The following is a 17,852-nucleotide window of genomic DNA, read 5'->3' as shown; positions in this document are numbered from 1 at the left end:
ATGTCCTCCTCACCTTCTCTAGTGCAATGATTTCTTTGCTGCAAGGTGCTGACCAGAACTGTATACAATAAGACAAGGTGTTTTCTAAACATTGCATACAGTTCCAGTACAACCTTTTTGTTCTTGTATTCTGTGCTGTGGCTTTGGAAATCATCCCTTAAGCCTTTCTGAACACTTTATTAACTTGTCCTGCTAATTTTAAAAATCTGCATTCTTCTACACTTCAGCATCCTCCCATTTGGTGACATCCCCCTAATCTGTCTCACTTCCCCAAATTCATTAACTCACTTTTCAGGATTGAATCCCATTTACCATTTTAGTGCTCAAAATTTCAGACTGCCTACCTAAAGCTTTCCTCCTCACTTTCAATTATTTAGCCAATTTTTGTATCATCTGCAAATTCATTTATCACAACCACTCCTTCCACCTCCCCAAAATACAAGGGACCAAGCACTGAACCTTGTGGAAGCCCAATAGCCATAGCCTTCCAACCACACAAGTGCCCATCAACAATTAGCCGCTGAACCAACTTTGGATCCAATTTGCCACTCTCCTTTGAATCCCAAGGGCTTTTAATTTATTGAGCACCACGCCATATTGGACTATGCCAAAAGCCTCACTAAAAATCTATATCAACCACATGCAACTTAATCAACCATTTCCCAATTCCAGAAGAATTCATCAAGGTGCCAGCTTAAATAACTTTTATATTCTGTTTCCATTCTCAACTGCATCTGATGGCTTTGGGAAAGTAATTGCTCTGAACAAAAAAAATTGATTTATCAGTCTAAATAAATGTTGTTCAAATCATTTCACTTTTACAATTAAGCCCAATTTTTGGCATCCTCACAATATTTACAGTTTCCCAATTCACAGTCAAAATTTACCTTTCAGCAGCTCGAAGTTTTTCAGGACCTTGAGTGTAAACCGCAATTGACCAGTCAACACAGCGAGCAAATCCTTCACGAAGCAGCAACTCTGTGATATTACCATTCTGTGGATTAAATGAAAAGAACCTGGTGTTGTTTTTTAAAAATGCAAAACAAAAAGCAATTCTTCTGGATACACCACTCAACAGAACAGCAGGCAGTGCCTTACATTGCTGCATTTGTTGCACATTCACATACATCTCCTTTAAAAAGCAAAGTCCAATGCAGTCATACTCTGAGCACAGAGCAGAAGAGGTAACAGGAATTCTCTCATTTCCCTTTTGTTTATCCCTTCATTGAAAGCACATGCCAGAAGGCATTGAAAGTCTTCAGCTGTAATCTGGCACAATCCCTCTTCACCCTATATTCTCCCAGCATCACCCACACTTAGAAGCAGAATATTTTCTTAGTACACCAAGCTGCTACACCCAGCAGATGGCGGAATTGAGTAGATTTCAATCTTGCTGCCAAGGAGTCAGGTTCTGAAATAGTCAAATGCAGCACATCTACATATTAACATGATGCATTAAGGAATGAAAGGACACATGCCTTCCAGCATATCCACTCCCACTCCCATGATTGTTCGTGCAAAGAGCCCCAGTCTTACAAGAACTGGCAAGCTTACACAGCACCCAAAGTTAAATTCTTCAGAAGATACAGCACAGAACCATATGTATGCCTCCCTGGTGCCAGGGTCAAGACTTCTCTGAGCAGGCACAGGACCCTCTGATCAGAGAACATCACAGTAGCAGTTACAGAGGACATCCTGGAGGAGTCATATAGTGATGTAATATAGGAATAAGAAAGGTGCAATTAATGTAATGGGATTATGCCATAGGCCTCCAAATAGCCAGCGGGAGACAGAGGAACAGATATGTAGGGAAATTATGGGAATATGTAAAAGCAAAAGGGTAGTTGCAGTGGGTGACTTTAATTTCCCCAATATTGACTGGGACTCCCTTGGTGCTAGCAGCTTAGATGGGACAGAATATAAGTGCATCCAGGATGGCTTCGTGAAACAGTACCTAAATAATCCAACCAGGTAAGGAGCCATTCTAGACCCTTTATTGGGAAATGAGCCTGGCCAAGTGATCAGAATTGCAATGGGAGGGCATTTTGGGAACAGTGATTCTAAGTTTTCAGATAGTTATGGTTAAGTATAAGACTGGACCTTGGGGGAAAGTACTAAATTGGGGAAAGACTAATTACAACAGTGTTAGTCAGGAACTGGGGAGAGTAGATTGGATAGTCCACATCTGGCATGTGGGCATTGTTTAACGGTCAACTGGTCAGAATTCAAGAGCAACACACTTGCATGAGGAAGACAAACAAGGATGGCAAGGTTTGGGAACCTTGGATGATGAGAGATGTTGCAAATTTAGTCAAAAAGCAAGCATGTGTTAGGTTTAGGAAGCTGAAATCAGACAAGGTCCTTGAGGAATACAGAAGATGCAGGAAAAAAACTTAAATAGGGAATCAGGAGGGCTAAAAGGTGCCATGAAATGTCCTTGGTGAGTAGGATTAAAGAGAATCCCAAGGTATTTTATACATACATTAAAAACAAGATGGTAACTAGAGAGGGGATAGGACCATGCAAGGGACAAAGGAGGGAATTTACACCTTGAGCCAGAGGAAGTAGGCGAGATATTAAATGCACCAGTATTCACCTAGGAGAAGGACACAAGCTAACAAGATCAGAGAGAATACAGCAGTGGATGCTGGATACATGGACTTCAGTAAAGCTTTCGACAAGGTCTCTCATGAAAGGCGGATCCAGAAGAGACATGGGATCCAACGGAGAATTGGTGGATTGGATTTAAAATTGGCTTGGCCATAAAAGGCAGAGGGTAATGGTGGAGGAGTGTTATTCTAACTGGATGTTTGTGACCCTAGTGTTCCGCAAGGATCAGTGCTGGGACTTCTGTTGTTTATGACATGATTTGGAGAAAAATGCAGGTGAGATGATTAGTAAATTTGCAGACAACACAAAAATTGGTAAAGTTGTGGATAGTGTCAAAACTTCAGCAGGACCAGTTGGAAATATGAGCAGAGGAAAGTCAAAGTTTAATCCAGACAAGTGTGAGGTTTTGCATTTTGGGAGGTCAAATGCAAGAGAAAACTATACAGTAAATAACAGAATCCCAAGGGGCATTAATGTACAGAGGGATCTTGGGTGCAAATCCATAGTTCCCTGAAAGTGGCAACACAAGCAGCTTGCCTTCATCATTCAGAGCATTAAGTATAAAAGTCAGGAAGCCGTGTTGCACCTGTATAAAACTTCGGTAAGACCACATTTGGAGTATTGTGTGCAGTGCTGGTCACTGCATTACAGGATGTGGAAGCTTTGGAGAGGGTACAGCAGAGGTTCACCAAGACATTGCCTGGATTAAAGAGCATTTGCCATAAACGAGAGGTTAGACAGACTTGGATTGCTTCCTCTGGGGCATTGGAGGCTGAGGGGGCAAAAATCACCTAAGTATATAAAATCATGAAGAGGCATATATAGGATAGATAGCCAAAGTCTTCTCCCCACCCCCCTCCCCCACCAAGGTGGAAATGTAAAATACTGGAGGTTACATGTTTAAGGCGAGAGAGGGAAAGTTTAAAGGAGATTTTTGATACAATTTTTTTTTGAAAAACAGAGTGATAGGTGCCTGGAATGCTCTGCCAGGGGAAGTGGTGGAAGCAGATACGACAGCAAGGCTTAAGAAGCAGAGGGACATATATATGGTATATAGACAATGTGCAGGCTGATGTGCAGTTTAAAATGGCATCACATTTGGCACAGACTTCATGGGCCAAAGGCCTATTCCTGTGCTGTACTGTTCTATGTTCATTCTGTCCACTTTACAAGACTTACCGGGTGAAGAATGGTGCCCAGAATGACCTGATTCTGCACACTCTCCAAGATGATCTGGACATCCCTCTGCAGAAGGCGCGATTCTGTAAAAAACTTTGCTTCTGCTGCAAATGGCTCTGGTGTTTCTGTCCCATCAGCTTCGCGTTTGAATGTTGGGCACTACAAAAGGAAAGTGGAATTAAAAGTCAACATACTGTATACTTGCATATATCAACTGCAGGGAGAACTACAGATAGCAGTTGTGTACAAAGAATACTTCATACATTCCAGTCTTACGTTGTACCAATAACAGTGTGACAAAAAAAAATTGATCCTATTAACTTCAGTGATCCAGAAATAAATTCTAAGTAGACATGGCTACAAGGCTGTTACTGGGGAATAAGGAACTTCCTTCAGTTTTCAGTATTTTTGTTTCTAGGATAGAAGGTTATTGCCCTAAAAATATTTAGGCAGGCACCACTACAGTAATGATGGGATGGCAAATGCCAAGAGCCACCATTTTTAAAATAACACATTAAACAGATCCACGTGCATCATTAGATAGACATTTAATAAAATTCAGTGATGATCAAGAAGCCAGAAACAAAAGGGGCATAGAAAATTGTAGATGTAGAGAGGTTGATGACAAATAGAGATTTAAAATAGTGAGATCTTTCATCATTTAGAATCAAGACAATGCCAAACCAGAAGATCGTGGAGGTCAGCAAGTACAGAGGTGATGGGGAACAAGTCGTTACAGAAACAGAAATTTATTCCATGGGAGGTCTCTTGGCCAGTACTGTAACAAACCAAATAAAATGTTCATAGGTCAATTCTGCTTCCCAGCTCTCAGCACTACAAGGTTACAGCACTTCAGGTTCTCATTTACCTTTTCGAAGTAGAGAGGATCTCTGTCCCTCAAGTTGCTTCTAACAAACATCCTTTATGTGAAAAATGTCTACAACTCACCTCAATTCCTTCTACCAATTGCCTCAAACTTATGACCCTAGTTACTGGCCTCTCTTAAGTGAAATACATCCCTGTTCGCCATGTCAGTGTTTTCTGCTATTATTATATACGTGAATGGTATCTTCTCACTTTCATTACTCAAAAGAAAAGCTTTATTGACAATGTTATTGGCCCTCTAAATTTACAGTTACCCACTTCCTGGCCCTGTCACCACATATCCAATTCCTCTGCTTCTTCCTCCATCAGAAAGACCAGAAGGATCTTCACTTTGCTTAGATTGTGGCTCAACACCTGGACAAATTTAACCAATTGCTACTCAGAAGGTTGAGTTCCACAATACCATTAACCAATTTCCAGGCAGTTATGAAAAATGCCTCAAAGTGGCTGTGCACCTAGAGGGATACATTTCCTTCCCCTAGCAACATGATCATGCCAAAGAAAAACATTAAAACTCCAAATGATTACGGAAGCTCACATGCATTCTCAACAGATCATTCAACCCACAAATAAGACACTAAAATAAGAGATATCCCTGTTTTTTTGGGGAGTAGATTAACTAGAAAGTGGTGCTAAGAGAAAATTGATTGCCAAAAATATTAAGTTCAGTTATTTTAAAATTTAACACTGGTTTCTAACATCTTCCGCTAAAGTAGTGCTTAATAGATTTTAATTACCCACAAGGTACGATAGTAACTTGGGCAAAATGAAAAGTTACATTTCAGATCAATGACCATTGCTCAGAACAGCTCAGAGTTTTGACAAACTCACTGACCTGAAATATTAAATCACCTTTCTCCCCCAATGACCAACCACCCTCAAGAAAGATGTTTCTTAACCAAATATTTCCTGACATTGGTTTTAATTTTAGATTCTCAGCATCCACAATACTTTTCTTCTGCTGTACAAGTAATACTGCAGATTGACAGCCAAAAGCATAAAAGTTGTGATTGGGCAAATTAATAGCGGCAATTTAGTGGGAAATCAGAGATCTAGTGAATACTTAGAACATCAGCCACATTCAGCTTGGAAATTAGTACAAATCTGCACACAAATAAATGCAATTACTTAATTACAAAATAAATATTGTTCCAAAGTTATACCTTCACACCAGAAAGCATCACTGTCACCAGGTAGTAGTCAGGCAGCAACAAAGCTCTCACCACACTTCCATCTCGCACATGCTCAATTACAGCTGTATACAGAAAAAAAAATTCAGAATGGATCCGCTGAACAAACCAAAATTCAGAATGACATCTTTCAGGTAGAACACTAAACCATTTTATAGAACAGGGAGATTGAATAAACAGGCCAAGACAAATACTGACCAAAACATCAATCAGGAAGGGTACGGCAGTAAAACAAAGATGCAGAGATTTATACTGCAACTTCCAGTGGGTGTATCCCAAGACAGCTGCCTTAAATTAGCAACAGAGATGGGAAAATCCACTCTCTAACTTTCAATTCTGTTTTAGTAAGTTTAAGAGATAGGGTGGGGAATGTCATGAAGTCATATTAAACTAATACTTTTTAGGACAAGCAGAAGATATTGATCAAGGAAGACAAGGAGAATAGATGGACAAATAGCACATCACATAGCTGACTGATCTATGAACAAAAAAGTTTATGGAAGAGCACAAGAACCAATAAGAATGACACTGGAGACTAAAATTTACAAAACCTTGATCAGCTTGAGGCAAGGCTAAACAAAGGTGTTTGCAAAAGCTGTATTAAACCAATTTACTAATAGCTCAATTTCACAATCTCCAAAATGAGGCAAAGGCCGAAACCAGTTCTAAACAAAGATGGAATCTCAGCAGCTCAAACTCTAAGAACTTATCATAAATCTTACCATCGTTTCCATACCCCATGCAAGAGAACTGGCATCTTGCTATATACAGAATAATTGGCCCATGAATCTCCTAATCTGTTGCACTGAAACAACCTCTAAGTTGGCGGCCTAATGACCACATCAGCACTACAAACTATACAACTACTTTGTGTTTCTCTACACCTTTGTTTGGGAACAAAATAAGAGGAGAAAGCTCAAATACCACAATACATTTAGTCACCATCATTAACACCATGTCATATCATTTACCCACACACCCAAAACAAGATGAAAATCATCTTTTCCCCAGTGTCCAAAAATACTGCCAATTAAACAATATGTTAGAAATCTGAAAACAGGAAATGCTGCAAAAAAAACATGCATCAGGTAAGGCAGCATCTGTGAAGCGAGGAAGTTAGCAATTAAATAACGTAACCTTTCACCATTTCTGTTGGAAGAGCATCAATTTCAATGTTAACTCTGTTCCTCCCTCAAATGATGATGTCTGACCCACTGAACCGTTCCAACATCAAAAAGACAAAGATATAGCAGACAGGACAACTAACCATTCACTGGTTTCTGATGATGGGAGTCCACAAAATGGCGAGGATTTTCTATGGTGTATTTAAGATCACGAATAGTATGAGAACCACCTCCATCGCCCCACATTCCTTTCTTCGCAGCTCTTGCTTGATCTTCAAGTTCACAAAGTCTGGCTTGCTCAGGACTAAGAATGAAAACAACACAATTAACAGATTCTGGACTTAGAAAAATGATACCTCAGACAAAATCCCATTTACCATTCCCCAACATGAAGGGCAGCATACTCCTGGTTCTCTGCCAATGCAGCTTTTGAACCGCAGTAACTGCAATATATTTTGTTGCACCCATGATCAACAAATCGACTGATTTTGAAAACATTCAACACAGCTCCATAGCACACCATGGTAGAGCACAGATGGTTCCTACCCCAAAAACACTCTTCACAGGAGTTTACCAAGGGAGAGATGCCAAAATTCAGAATGGAACTAATCTTAAATTCATTTTATGCAAAGAATTTATACAAGAATCCTTACTGAAAAGGGTTCTCCAATCTTGTGTCAGCTCTGGCTGGCATAGGGTTGCAGAAGCAGATTTCCCACCATGATTGGGCTCTGCTATTTAACTCCAGGTGGAGGCCAGCAATAAAACAGAGTGCACAAATGCAGAACTTGGTTACGTAGGAACAGCCAAAAGCTGTTTGTTCAGCAGCAGCTAATGTGAATCGGTCTAATCTGCACAAGGCACCATGGTGGAACAAAACAAAGCTCATTATTTCTTCACATTTTTAAAGCATGAATTTACAGTCTTTGAGGCTCAATTCCCTTTATTCAACTAGCATAGAATTGCATTACGAATCATGGCAAGAGTTTTTATGCTACTGACCCCCTAATCCAAACCCTTGAATGATTAACTTCAACTAGACAGAAGGGCTAACAGGGTGATAAGAGAAAAGTGGATGAATACTAGACTTCTCATCCTCAATGGCCCAGACACAAAGAAAAATTTTATTCAGGACATTGCACATTCAACCCAAACCATGTCTGCAGCAAAAGTAAAGAGAATGCAAAAATGTATTACCAAGTATGTTGGTGCTTCAAGGTTTATTTTATTTAATTTAGGCACCTAGAGTTACTACTTTAATTATGAAAGCAGCAAATAGATCCTCAGTTTCTTTAAATTCACCAGAAGTTGCATACAGTATACTCACTTAGTTCCTCGAATGCCTTCTCTACGAACTGCAACTAATCCCTCAGTTAATAATGATTCCGCAATATTCTCGCCTGTTGTATCTGAATAACCAAATAAAAATCAGAATAAATTCAGTGTATTGATTCAGAAAGCAGCAAACTATAAACCAAACATTTAATAAAGATTCACTCAAATAGGTTTTATTCACCCCCTCCCTTAACATGATTCTTCAGGCAACAAAGTTCTATTTTTCACATGTATGCCGATAACACCCAGCTCTACTTTATTACTATTGCCCTTAGTCTTTTCAATTACCTTCAAATTATCAGACTACTAACCTGATGGAGTTATAGAAAAGGAGACATTTCCTCCAACTAACATTTGGAAGACCAAAATAATAGTCTTGGTTACCTCACAAAGCTTCCATTCCCTAGCCACCTTCTCCATCTCTCTCCCTGGCAATTTACAGAAACTGAGGCAGACTGAACACATCAGTGCCATTATTCAATATTTAGATCGACTTAGGACCACATATCCACAACAATTTTGGATTCCCCTTAATAATATTACTCAATGTTGTTCTTACCTTAGCTTACCTGTATCTGAAACCTTAACCCTTACTACATGTCTTTACACCAACAGGTCTTCATCATTCCAATGCTTTCCTGGCTAACCAGGTTTGAATGTCAATGATTAGAATTAGTTACCAATTCTTGCCCTACTTGTATTAATGGGATAGAAAAAAATGTTTTACAGCCTTCAAGGCTAAGAAGCAGATGCAACTTCAGAGTCAGTTGTACAGCATGGAAATAAGCCCTTCAGCCCAACTCATCCAAGGTATCTTCGCGAGCTAGTCCCATTTGCCTGCATTTGGCGTATATCCCTCTGAACATTTCCTATCCATGTACCCGTCCAAATGGCTTTTGGACATTGTTATTTTACCCACCTCTACCACTTTGTTTGGCAGCTCATTCCATATGCCCACTGCCCAAATACAATTTAAAACAAATAGAAAAGGAAAACTCCAAAGTTCAGCTCCAAAATAAACTGAGAAAAATACATTCAAAGCTAGTAAATTACAAAGGAAAACCAAGAACAGGGAATGAATAAAAACTGAAAACCAAAAAATACTGCAGATGTAGGAAAAACTGAAATAAAAACAGAAAATGCAGAAAGTACTCAGCAGGTCTGGTAGCATCTTTGGAAAAGCAAAACAGTTAATGCTTCAGGTCAAAGACCCTTGGTAAGAACAGAATCAAGAAAAAACTCTGCTCATAACTTTGTGGCAGTGGACAATAGACAAGCAAGGGCCTACCAAAGGAGAAGTGCCTAGACAGTTATACAAAATACCATCCAACGTGCACAGAACAAGTAATTACATCCAGTGGCATAACTTCATGCAGGCCTCAACTCATCACAGATGTGTCCCAAAATTACAGGATCTGGCCCGTACTACTAAACTCCATGAATCAGAAGAAAAATACACTATCAAATGGGATTATGGAAGATGGGCAAAAAAAGGTCAGCATGGGTGTGGTGGGTCAAAAGGCCAATTTCTGTGCTGTGTGACTCTATGACTATGAATTAAGACTAGTGGCTTATTGAAACAAAAGATTGAGCTTTACAGGGTAGATGCTGTGATTTTATCTCCCCACTTGAATGAACCTGGAATTAGTGGACAGTTTCCCAATGAAGAGTTACTCATTTAAGACAAAGAATTTCTTGGAAGATTAGGAATCTTTGGAATTCTTTACCAAAGCAGAGAGTCAGTCATTGAATGAAAACTGAGGTGAAGATCAGAAATGAACTTATTGAATGGCAGAGTGGACTCAAAGGGGTGTCAATTCTTACTGCTCTTTATCTTATTCTTAATACTTGATTTACCAAACTGCTGATACACAAGAAATAATTTAAATTTAATTCAGCCAATTATTTGGATACGCACATATTTCTAGGCAGCAAGTATTATTTTCATGATAATACACACAAAGTTTGAAGATATAGTAACTAAACTTTTTCCCCCCCAATATTCAGAAGCTGAAATGGATATTGGACCACCCATCATTGTTCATTCAATACCTGCAGTTTGTTAAAAGAATACTCACTAACCTTTTCCCAGGTAAACCATTCCATATTCACGACCCTGGGGAGTCTTGTACTCCACTGTGAAACACACCTCTTTTCCAATCAGCTTCTTCCTGAGAAACTCTCGAGCTGGCCAGGCCCAAGGCTATAAAACAAAAAGCACAAACAAGAATGTATGCTAGCAAAAGATTCACAGAATAACAAAGGGAAGACAAGTCCAAGTAGATAATCATATGCTTTTGTAAAGCAAGTCTGCAAATCACCTAAACACACCACTTACACAAAGGTTTAATGATCTGATCCTAATTAACTTCCCCCATTTTAATCATAACAGCATGTTAAAAGGCAAAGCAGCTAAGTAGTCAATAAACAGCATCATTCACTTTGTGGCATTTACATCTCAAAACAAAAAACAAAAATCAGATGCGCTTAACTCCAGAACCTAATCACAATCTTGGTTTATGGTCATTTTAGACCTGAAGGGGTTAAACCTATTAAAGATCTTAACTCAGATCTCAGTTAACATTCCAGTGGTTCCTATCAAAAGCTATGGTACTTTTCAAATAATCAAGGAACACACTTGACCAGCATTCTTCACTTCCAACAATGAGCTTATGGCTGCAGTGTAACTGTTTTTCTACTCGACTCCAAAACTCTTACTACACTCTGTAAATATGAAGAAAACCAAAATGTTATAAATAGCATGGTACAAAGGCAAGATTTGCATTTGAAACTATAGAGCATTTCCACAGTTCAAAGTCATCACCCAAGACTACTTATCTCCTCAAAGAAACAATATGCACAGCACACAAAGCCCCACAAATATGCAAGCAATAAACATCCAGAAGAACTGCCTAATAATAGAAGTATTCATCCACTTACTGCTCACTTTATAAATATTATCACTTCATTTTGGAATAAACATGCTGTGGTATTGTCAAGTACAGTAGCTTAGAGTAGTTTGTACCCCTTTACTTTCACCCATTTTCTCAAGTACTTGAAGCCATCCTCAGCCAAAAGGCCAAGTTACTAGACAGCTGCTCTGAAGCAGGCTAAAGCAAATACCAATTAGTTAATTCCATCTTTATTTCCTCAAAGGGAGTAACCTACCACTTCTCAACACATTTCCAAATCAACACCCAAGAGGAATACAACCTCCACAACAACTGAAAATCCATCTGAGGTGTGGAATTTGGGCTCTATTGCCCAGCAAAATACCTTAGTGACAAAGTGCATTAGAAGAGAATATTAATATATTCTGATACAGCAAATCATGTGCAAGTAATTCTTGCAACTGAATTTAGCAATTAATATTCCATTTTAATGGCTCAACCAAGGCCAAAAATGACAAAATGGTTCAGCTAATTGTTTGCTTGAAATTTAACCCTGCCAAAAACACAGCACATACCCTTCCATGTGCCTCTTCAAATTAGTTCTGGGCATCTGTGTTACATTCACACACTTGTAACAATGGAGAACAATTACTATTCTAGTTTAACAATTGAAATCATAACGCCTTGGCACCTGTTTTTAAGACTATCTGGCTGTCCAGCTTAAAACAACACAGGCCTCCACCTACAAAGACCGAAGGCACTTCAAACCAGATTTACCGAAGACACAATCCTGGGACTCAAACAATGGAGGATATTTCATTTGACAGTGAAAATAAAAACTCCAGGTGCTAGAAATCTGAAATAAAAACAACAGAGAATGGTAGGAAAAAAAAACTTGAGTCAGGTAGCATCAGTGGAAAGAGATAGTCAATGTTTTGGTTCTTTCCTCAGAGAGTCTTTTATTATCAGATATGATAATAAAAGGCTCTCGGAGGAAAGTGTAAAAGACAAAGATGGATAGAACTTTTAGTGAAACCTGATAACCTTAAATTTTACTTGAGCAAGATCCAACAATTCAGATAGTTAACAACCACACCAAAGAATCCTATCAAAAATTCTACATTAAGATTTGAGGTTCAGAAAGGTTGGTAAATTACAGTAGAATTTTCAGATATTAGTGTGGTTGCCATGTTCAGATACAGGCAACCTAATTGAACTATATTCAGAAATAACTTTTCCCCATAGATACAAGTTATATCAATTAAAAAAGACATTGATACAACTGCACAAATCAAAATTTAGAAAATATTCATGGCAACTAAATTCTATCAAGGTACATAATTTCCTTCAAAAGTACCAGCAATCTCTAGTCAAAAAAAGATAAAGTTTCTGTGATACAGAGCAAGACAATAAGCATTTGAAACGAAAAGATAATGCATGGTTTAATGATGGGACCCTTCCTCACCCACAACAGAATCACTACTGACAGTGGCTACAATCAACTCCACACAAAGCATTTCAGATACCAGTCTGTCTACACTATTTTTCCAGTGTTGTCCATTTAAACCAAGGAAAATGTTGTAATTTTATGTAAGGATTGCAACAAAAACCAGATTGGATGCCAAATGATGTCCGCAAGAGGTCGGAGTTGTAATGCAAACAGTGGAAAAATATTTCTTCTCAACAAATCGTTACTAATGCCCAAAAACTTTTCAAACAGTGAACAGAAATGATGATTCTCACAAATGCAACAGAGCAATTTCACTCTATTTGTAACTTTTTCACTACCCACAACTGAACCACTTCAAAATCAAATAGCTATTTAATGTGCTACAAAACCAATCCATATTAAGCAAGCAATAAGAATTCATCCAACTCATTCTAATCCACTGTTTAAAAGTGCTCTTGCACTCAGTGGAGCACAAGTTACCAAATCAAGACCACAACATAACATCCAAAACCAAGCTAAACCTAATGAGGCCACCATACCACACCATCACTACCAACTGGGCACGATTCACTTTCTCCCCTCTATCAAAATCATGCTTTTGCAGCAAAACCATGTCAAGGTAAATTAATAATGTGGCAAAACAGAAATTGGTAACCACTTAATGTTATTAGAGCATGTCAGACCATTTCTACCTATGCCATGTTTTCACTGGTAAACTTCTTCTTCCATCACCAATCAAGAATGCAGCAGTGAAGCAAATCAGAAGTAATTCTCATGTCCCATTTTCAACCAGTTTTGCTCAAAGATACAGAATGAAACAAGCCCTTCAGTCTACCAAGTCAATGCCTATCATCAACCACCCATTACACTAAACCTACATGAATCCCATTTCTTTTTTCTCCCCACATTCTTATCAACTTCTCCAAATTCTACCACTTGCCCACATACTAAAGATAATTTACAGTGGCCAATTAACCTAGCAAACCATATATCTTTGGGATGTGGGAAGAAACCAGAGCACCCAGAAGAAACCCATGTAGTCAGAGGGAGAATGTGCAAACTCCATACACACAGTACCCAAGATCAGGATTGAACCTAGGTCTCTGGTGCTACGAGGCAGTGACTCTCCTAGTTGCACTACTGTGCCATTCTTCAGTTTGCTGTGACAAGCACAAAATATAAAATTATGCAATTCTCCCTCAAGAGGAAAGGTAGAGGTGCTGATGCCTTTGCCCTGGCAGTGTTTGCACAGGCTGGGCAGCAGGCCTTTAATACCCTTCTCTCACCCTCTTCTCCTTCATGAGAAATCTCAAGCCTGAAATGCAAACTCTATTTCTCTTTCCCCATATGCTGCCTGACCTGCATAGAATTTCCAGCATTTTCTGTTTTTATTATATATAAAAAAAAGACAATTCTCTGAACTCCACTTAAGTGGAAGTAATAAATTGAGAAAGTTGCTTTACTGAGAGCCAAGATTTTAAGAGGCCTAATAAATTGGCAGCAAAAGACCGGTTATCTGGTTGTAGAGTTACAGAAAATAAGAGCTCAAGCCAAGACACCTCCAAAGGCATCCTGGGTCTCAAAAGTGGGCAGAAGAACCAGCTGCTGCTGTGGTAATAAGATAATCAAAGGCCAACATTTGTCAAAGCCATATTGTGGGGACAGATTTACATTTGCATTCAGGGAGGCCTGGTGCTTTGCAGGGTCTCTCCAATCAGCTGGAAGACTGAACAGAAGTGCCCACTACAAGAATGAGGCTATATCCAGAGACCAGAATTTAAATGCCACTATGGAAATTAAGTTAATCATGTAATCTGGACCTTAAAACTAGACTCAAAATGTGAACACACCAATGGATTGCCATAAAAACCCGTCATATAATCATGGAAATCTGCCATCCTTATCCAATCTACTCCTTATGCAACTCTAGGCCCACAGCAATATTGTTGACTCAATTGCAAACTGAAATAGCTGAGTAAACCATTCAGCTGCATCAAAGCCACCATGTTTAAACAGAACACAATAAGTCTACCTGGACTCAACTTGGGTGCCAAATTCAAAACATAACAAAGTCACTCCCAGTCCAGCCAACTTGCAAGCCCTCTTGAATATCAAATTACTTTCTAAAGTGGGAGAACTGACCACAGACTTTTCAAGCAATAGCCTGTCACAGATCGATCCAGAATCATATCTTTCAAACAACATGCCAGACTCCATCATTGCTGCCATCAGGTAGGAGGTAAGGAGACTGAAGACCTGCACCTCAAGGTTCAACAAATTTTCCACCCTCTTTCCACCACCACCACCACCACCCTCCCCCCCCCACCCACCATCAGGTTCTTGAACCAGCCTAAAAAGCAAATCCTACCCTGGACTATATTTCCCTCAACTTGCATTAATGTCATTATGTTTGTTTTTGTTTATTTAGTCATGCAAGTTATGTATAATTTATGTTAACTTAAATTGATGCAATTTATGATTATCATTTCTGTAATGCACCGTGCTGCTGCAGCAAAAAGTTAATTTTCATGGCATTTATATCCTGGGCATGTATGCCTGTGACAATAAACTTGAACCATCACTATCTCTAGTTATGTCTTGTCCAGCCAGAAGTACAGGACATACCCACCACTGATGGCAATATAGTGATGTGCAGAAATGTGGCTGTGGCAGTGATACTATGAGACTTCATGGGGTCAGGTCAAACATGGGCAAGGAAGTATCCTCCTAATGATGAATCAATGCTCCTCCATGTACATCTTCAAAGAGTTGTACTACAAGCCAGCAGAAACACAATACAGTAAGTAGAGAACTTCAGTGTCCATCTTCACATCAGGTACATGCTCAGTGTTGTGTGGCATGACCATCGTAAAAATGGGACAAATTAACAGATTTGGCAGTTCAAAACTGGACATCGATGAAGCACCATGGGCCATTAGTAGCAAAAGAATTGTACTCTACTAAAACCATAAACCTATTGCCCAGCGTATCCTTCATTCACCCATTACAATACCACCAAAGGACCAACCCAGTTCAATGATATTGAGGTATGTAGGAACATGTCTAAAGTAGTATGTAGTGAAGATGGTAAGAAGGATAGACAGGTGGAAAGTCAGGATAATCTGCTGAACGATAGAAGTACAACAAAATTAATAGCAGATACCGGACTAAATGTACTGTATTTAAATGCACATAGCATTAGGAATAAGGTAGATGACCTAGTGGCACAACTACAGGTTAATAAATACGACATTGTGGCAATCACCGAGTCATGGCTTTATGACGGATGTGATTGGGAACTGAATGTCCAGGGGTACACAGTGTATAGGAAGGATAGGCGGGTAGGCAGAGGGGGAGGTGTGGCCATGATGGTTAGTAGTGATATAAAATCGATAGAAAGGAAGGATATTGGGTCAGAGGAGGTGGAATCCTTGTGGGTGGAGCTAAGGAATAGCAAGGGTAAAAGGACAATGGTAGCAGTCATATATAAGCCCCCTAATAGCAGTCAGCAAGTGGACGATAAGTTGCAGTTTGAGATAGAAAAAGCATGCCAGAGTGACAATGTGAAGATAATTATGGGGGATTTTAACATGAAGGTGGACTGGGAAATCCAGAATGGCAGTAGTACTCAGGAGAGGGAGTTTGTGGAATGTCTAAGGGACGTTTTTCTACAGCAACTTGTTGAAGAGCCCACCAGGGGATCGGCTGTTTTGGATTGGGTGCTGTGTAATGAACCGGAGGTGATTAGGGAACTAAAGGTAAAGGAACCACTGGGAACCAGTGATCACAATATGATTGAGTTCAGTTTCAAGTTTGAGAAGGAGAAACTGGTAACTGGTGTATCGATATTTCAGTGGAACAAAGGAAATTACAATGGTATGAGAGAGGAGTTGGCCCTAATTGATGGGAAGAGTAAGCTGGCTGGAGGGACGGCGGAGGAGAAATGGAAGGAATTTCTACAGGAAATAAGGAAATTGCAGGATAGATATATTCCAAGAAAAAAGGTTTTTAATGGAAAAAAGGCACAAATGTGGATAACGAGAGAGGTGAAGGCTAAAATAAAAGCAAAAGGGGCGGCGTACAAAGAAGCAAAAATTAGTGGCAAAACAGAGGACTGGGAAGCTTTTAAAAACCTGCAGAGAGAAACTAAGGTCATTAGGAAAGAAAAGAGGAATTATGAAAGGAAGTTGGCGGATAACATTCGAAAGGATACTAAGAGTTTTTTTTAAATACATAAGGTGTAAAAGAGAGACACGGGTTCATATAGGACCAATTGATAACGGTGCAGGAGCTATTATAATGGACGATAGAGAGATGGCAGAGGAATTGAATGAATATTTTGCATCGGTCTTTACCATGGAGGACATCAGCAATGTGCCGGTTAGTCAGGAGTCTCACGAAATGGAACTGAGTTCAGTTAAGATTACTAGGGAGAAGGTGCTAGGAAAACTAAATGGACTAAAGACTGATAAGTCTCCCGGACCGGATGAGGTGCATCCCCGGGTTCTGAAGGAGGTGGCTTTAGAGATAGTGGAGGCATTGGCGATTATTTTCCAGAAATCGATAGATTCAGGCGTGGTTCCGGAGGACTGGAGGGTCGCAAATGTAGTTCCGTTGTATAAGAAAGGAGGGAGGCAGCATAAAGGAAATTACAGACCTATTAGTCTGACGTCAGTGGTGGGAAAGTTATTGGAATCTATCCTCAAAGACGGGGTTACGGAATACCTAGAGGAGCAGGGCAGGATAGGTCCTAGCCAACATGGTTTTGTGAAGGGAAGATCCTGCCTGACCAACCTATTGGAGTTTTTTGAAGAAATCACAGGCAAGGTGGATAAGGGAGAGGCGGTAGATTTTGTGTATTTAGACTTTCAAAAGGCCTTCGATAAGGTGCCTCACAAGAGACTGATTAATAAGATGAGAGGTCATGGAATTACGGGTAGGATAACAGAATGGGTGGAGCATTGGCTGGTTGACAGGAAGCAAAGAGTGGAAATAAAAGGATCTCGTTCTGGCTGGTTACCGGTTACTAGTGGTGTGCCGCAGGGGTCGGTGTTGGGACCGCTCCTTTTTACCTTGTACATTAACGATTTGGATGATGGAGTAAATGGTTTCGTGGCTAAGTTTGCGGATGACACCAAGATAGGGGGAGGAGTAGGGAGTATTGAGTATTGAAGAGATAGGAAGGTTG

At 39.6% G+C, this 17,852-nt stretch overlaps 1 protein-coding gene across 1 annotated transcript in view; it reads right to left on the bottom strand.

Moving 5' to 3' along the window:
- The window catches only part of snd1 (staphylococcal nuclease and tudor domain containing 1), a 746,083-nt gene that overhangs the window by 712,495 nt on the left and 15,736 nt on the right, over positions 1–17,852 (bottom strand). Inside the window, exons 3-8 of the mRNA XM_052034288.1 lie at positions 10,406–10,526; positions 8,316–8,397; positions 7,132–7,292; positions 5,838–5,929; positions 3,790–3,948; positions 888–994 (exon numbers count right to left, since the gene is read on the bottom strand). Of these exons, the coding sequence (XP_051890248.1) occupies positions 888–994; positions 3,790–3,948; positions 5,838–5,929; positions 7,132–7,292; positions 8,316–8,397; positions 10,406–10,526 (722 nt within the window). The remainder of the gene's footprint in view (positions 1–887; positions 995–3,789; positions 3,949–5,837; positions 5,930–7,131; positions 7,293–8,315; positions 8,398–10,405; positions 10,527–17,852) is intronic.

The sequence above is a fragment of the Pristis pectinata genome, chromosome 19 (assembly GCF_009764475.1).
Source record: "Pristis pectinata isolate sPriPec2 chromosome 19, sPriPec2.1.pri, whole genome shotgun sequence".
Classification (NCBI taxonomy): domain Eukaryota; kingdom Metazoa; phylum Chordata; class Chondrichthyes; order Rhinopristiformes; family Pristidae; genus Pristis; species Pristis pectinata.
The sequence above is the reverse complement of the archived record's forward strand: the minus strand, read 5'-3'. Positions and strand labels throughout refer to the sequence as shown.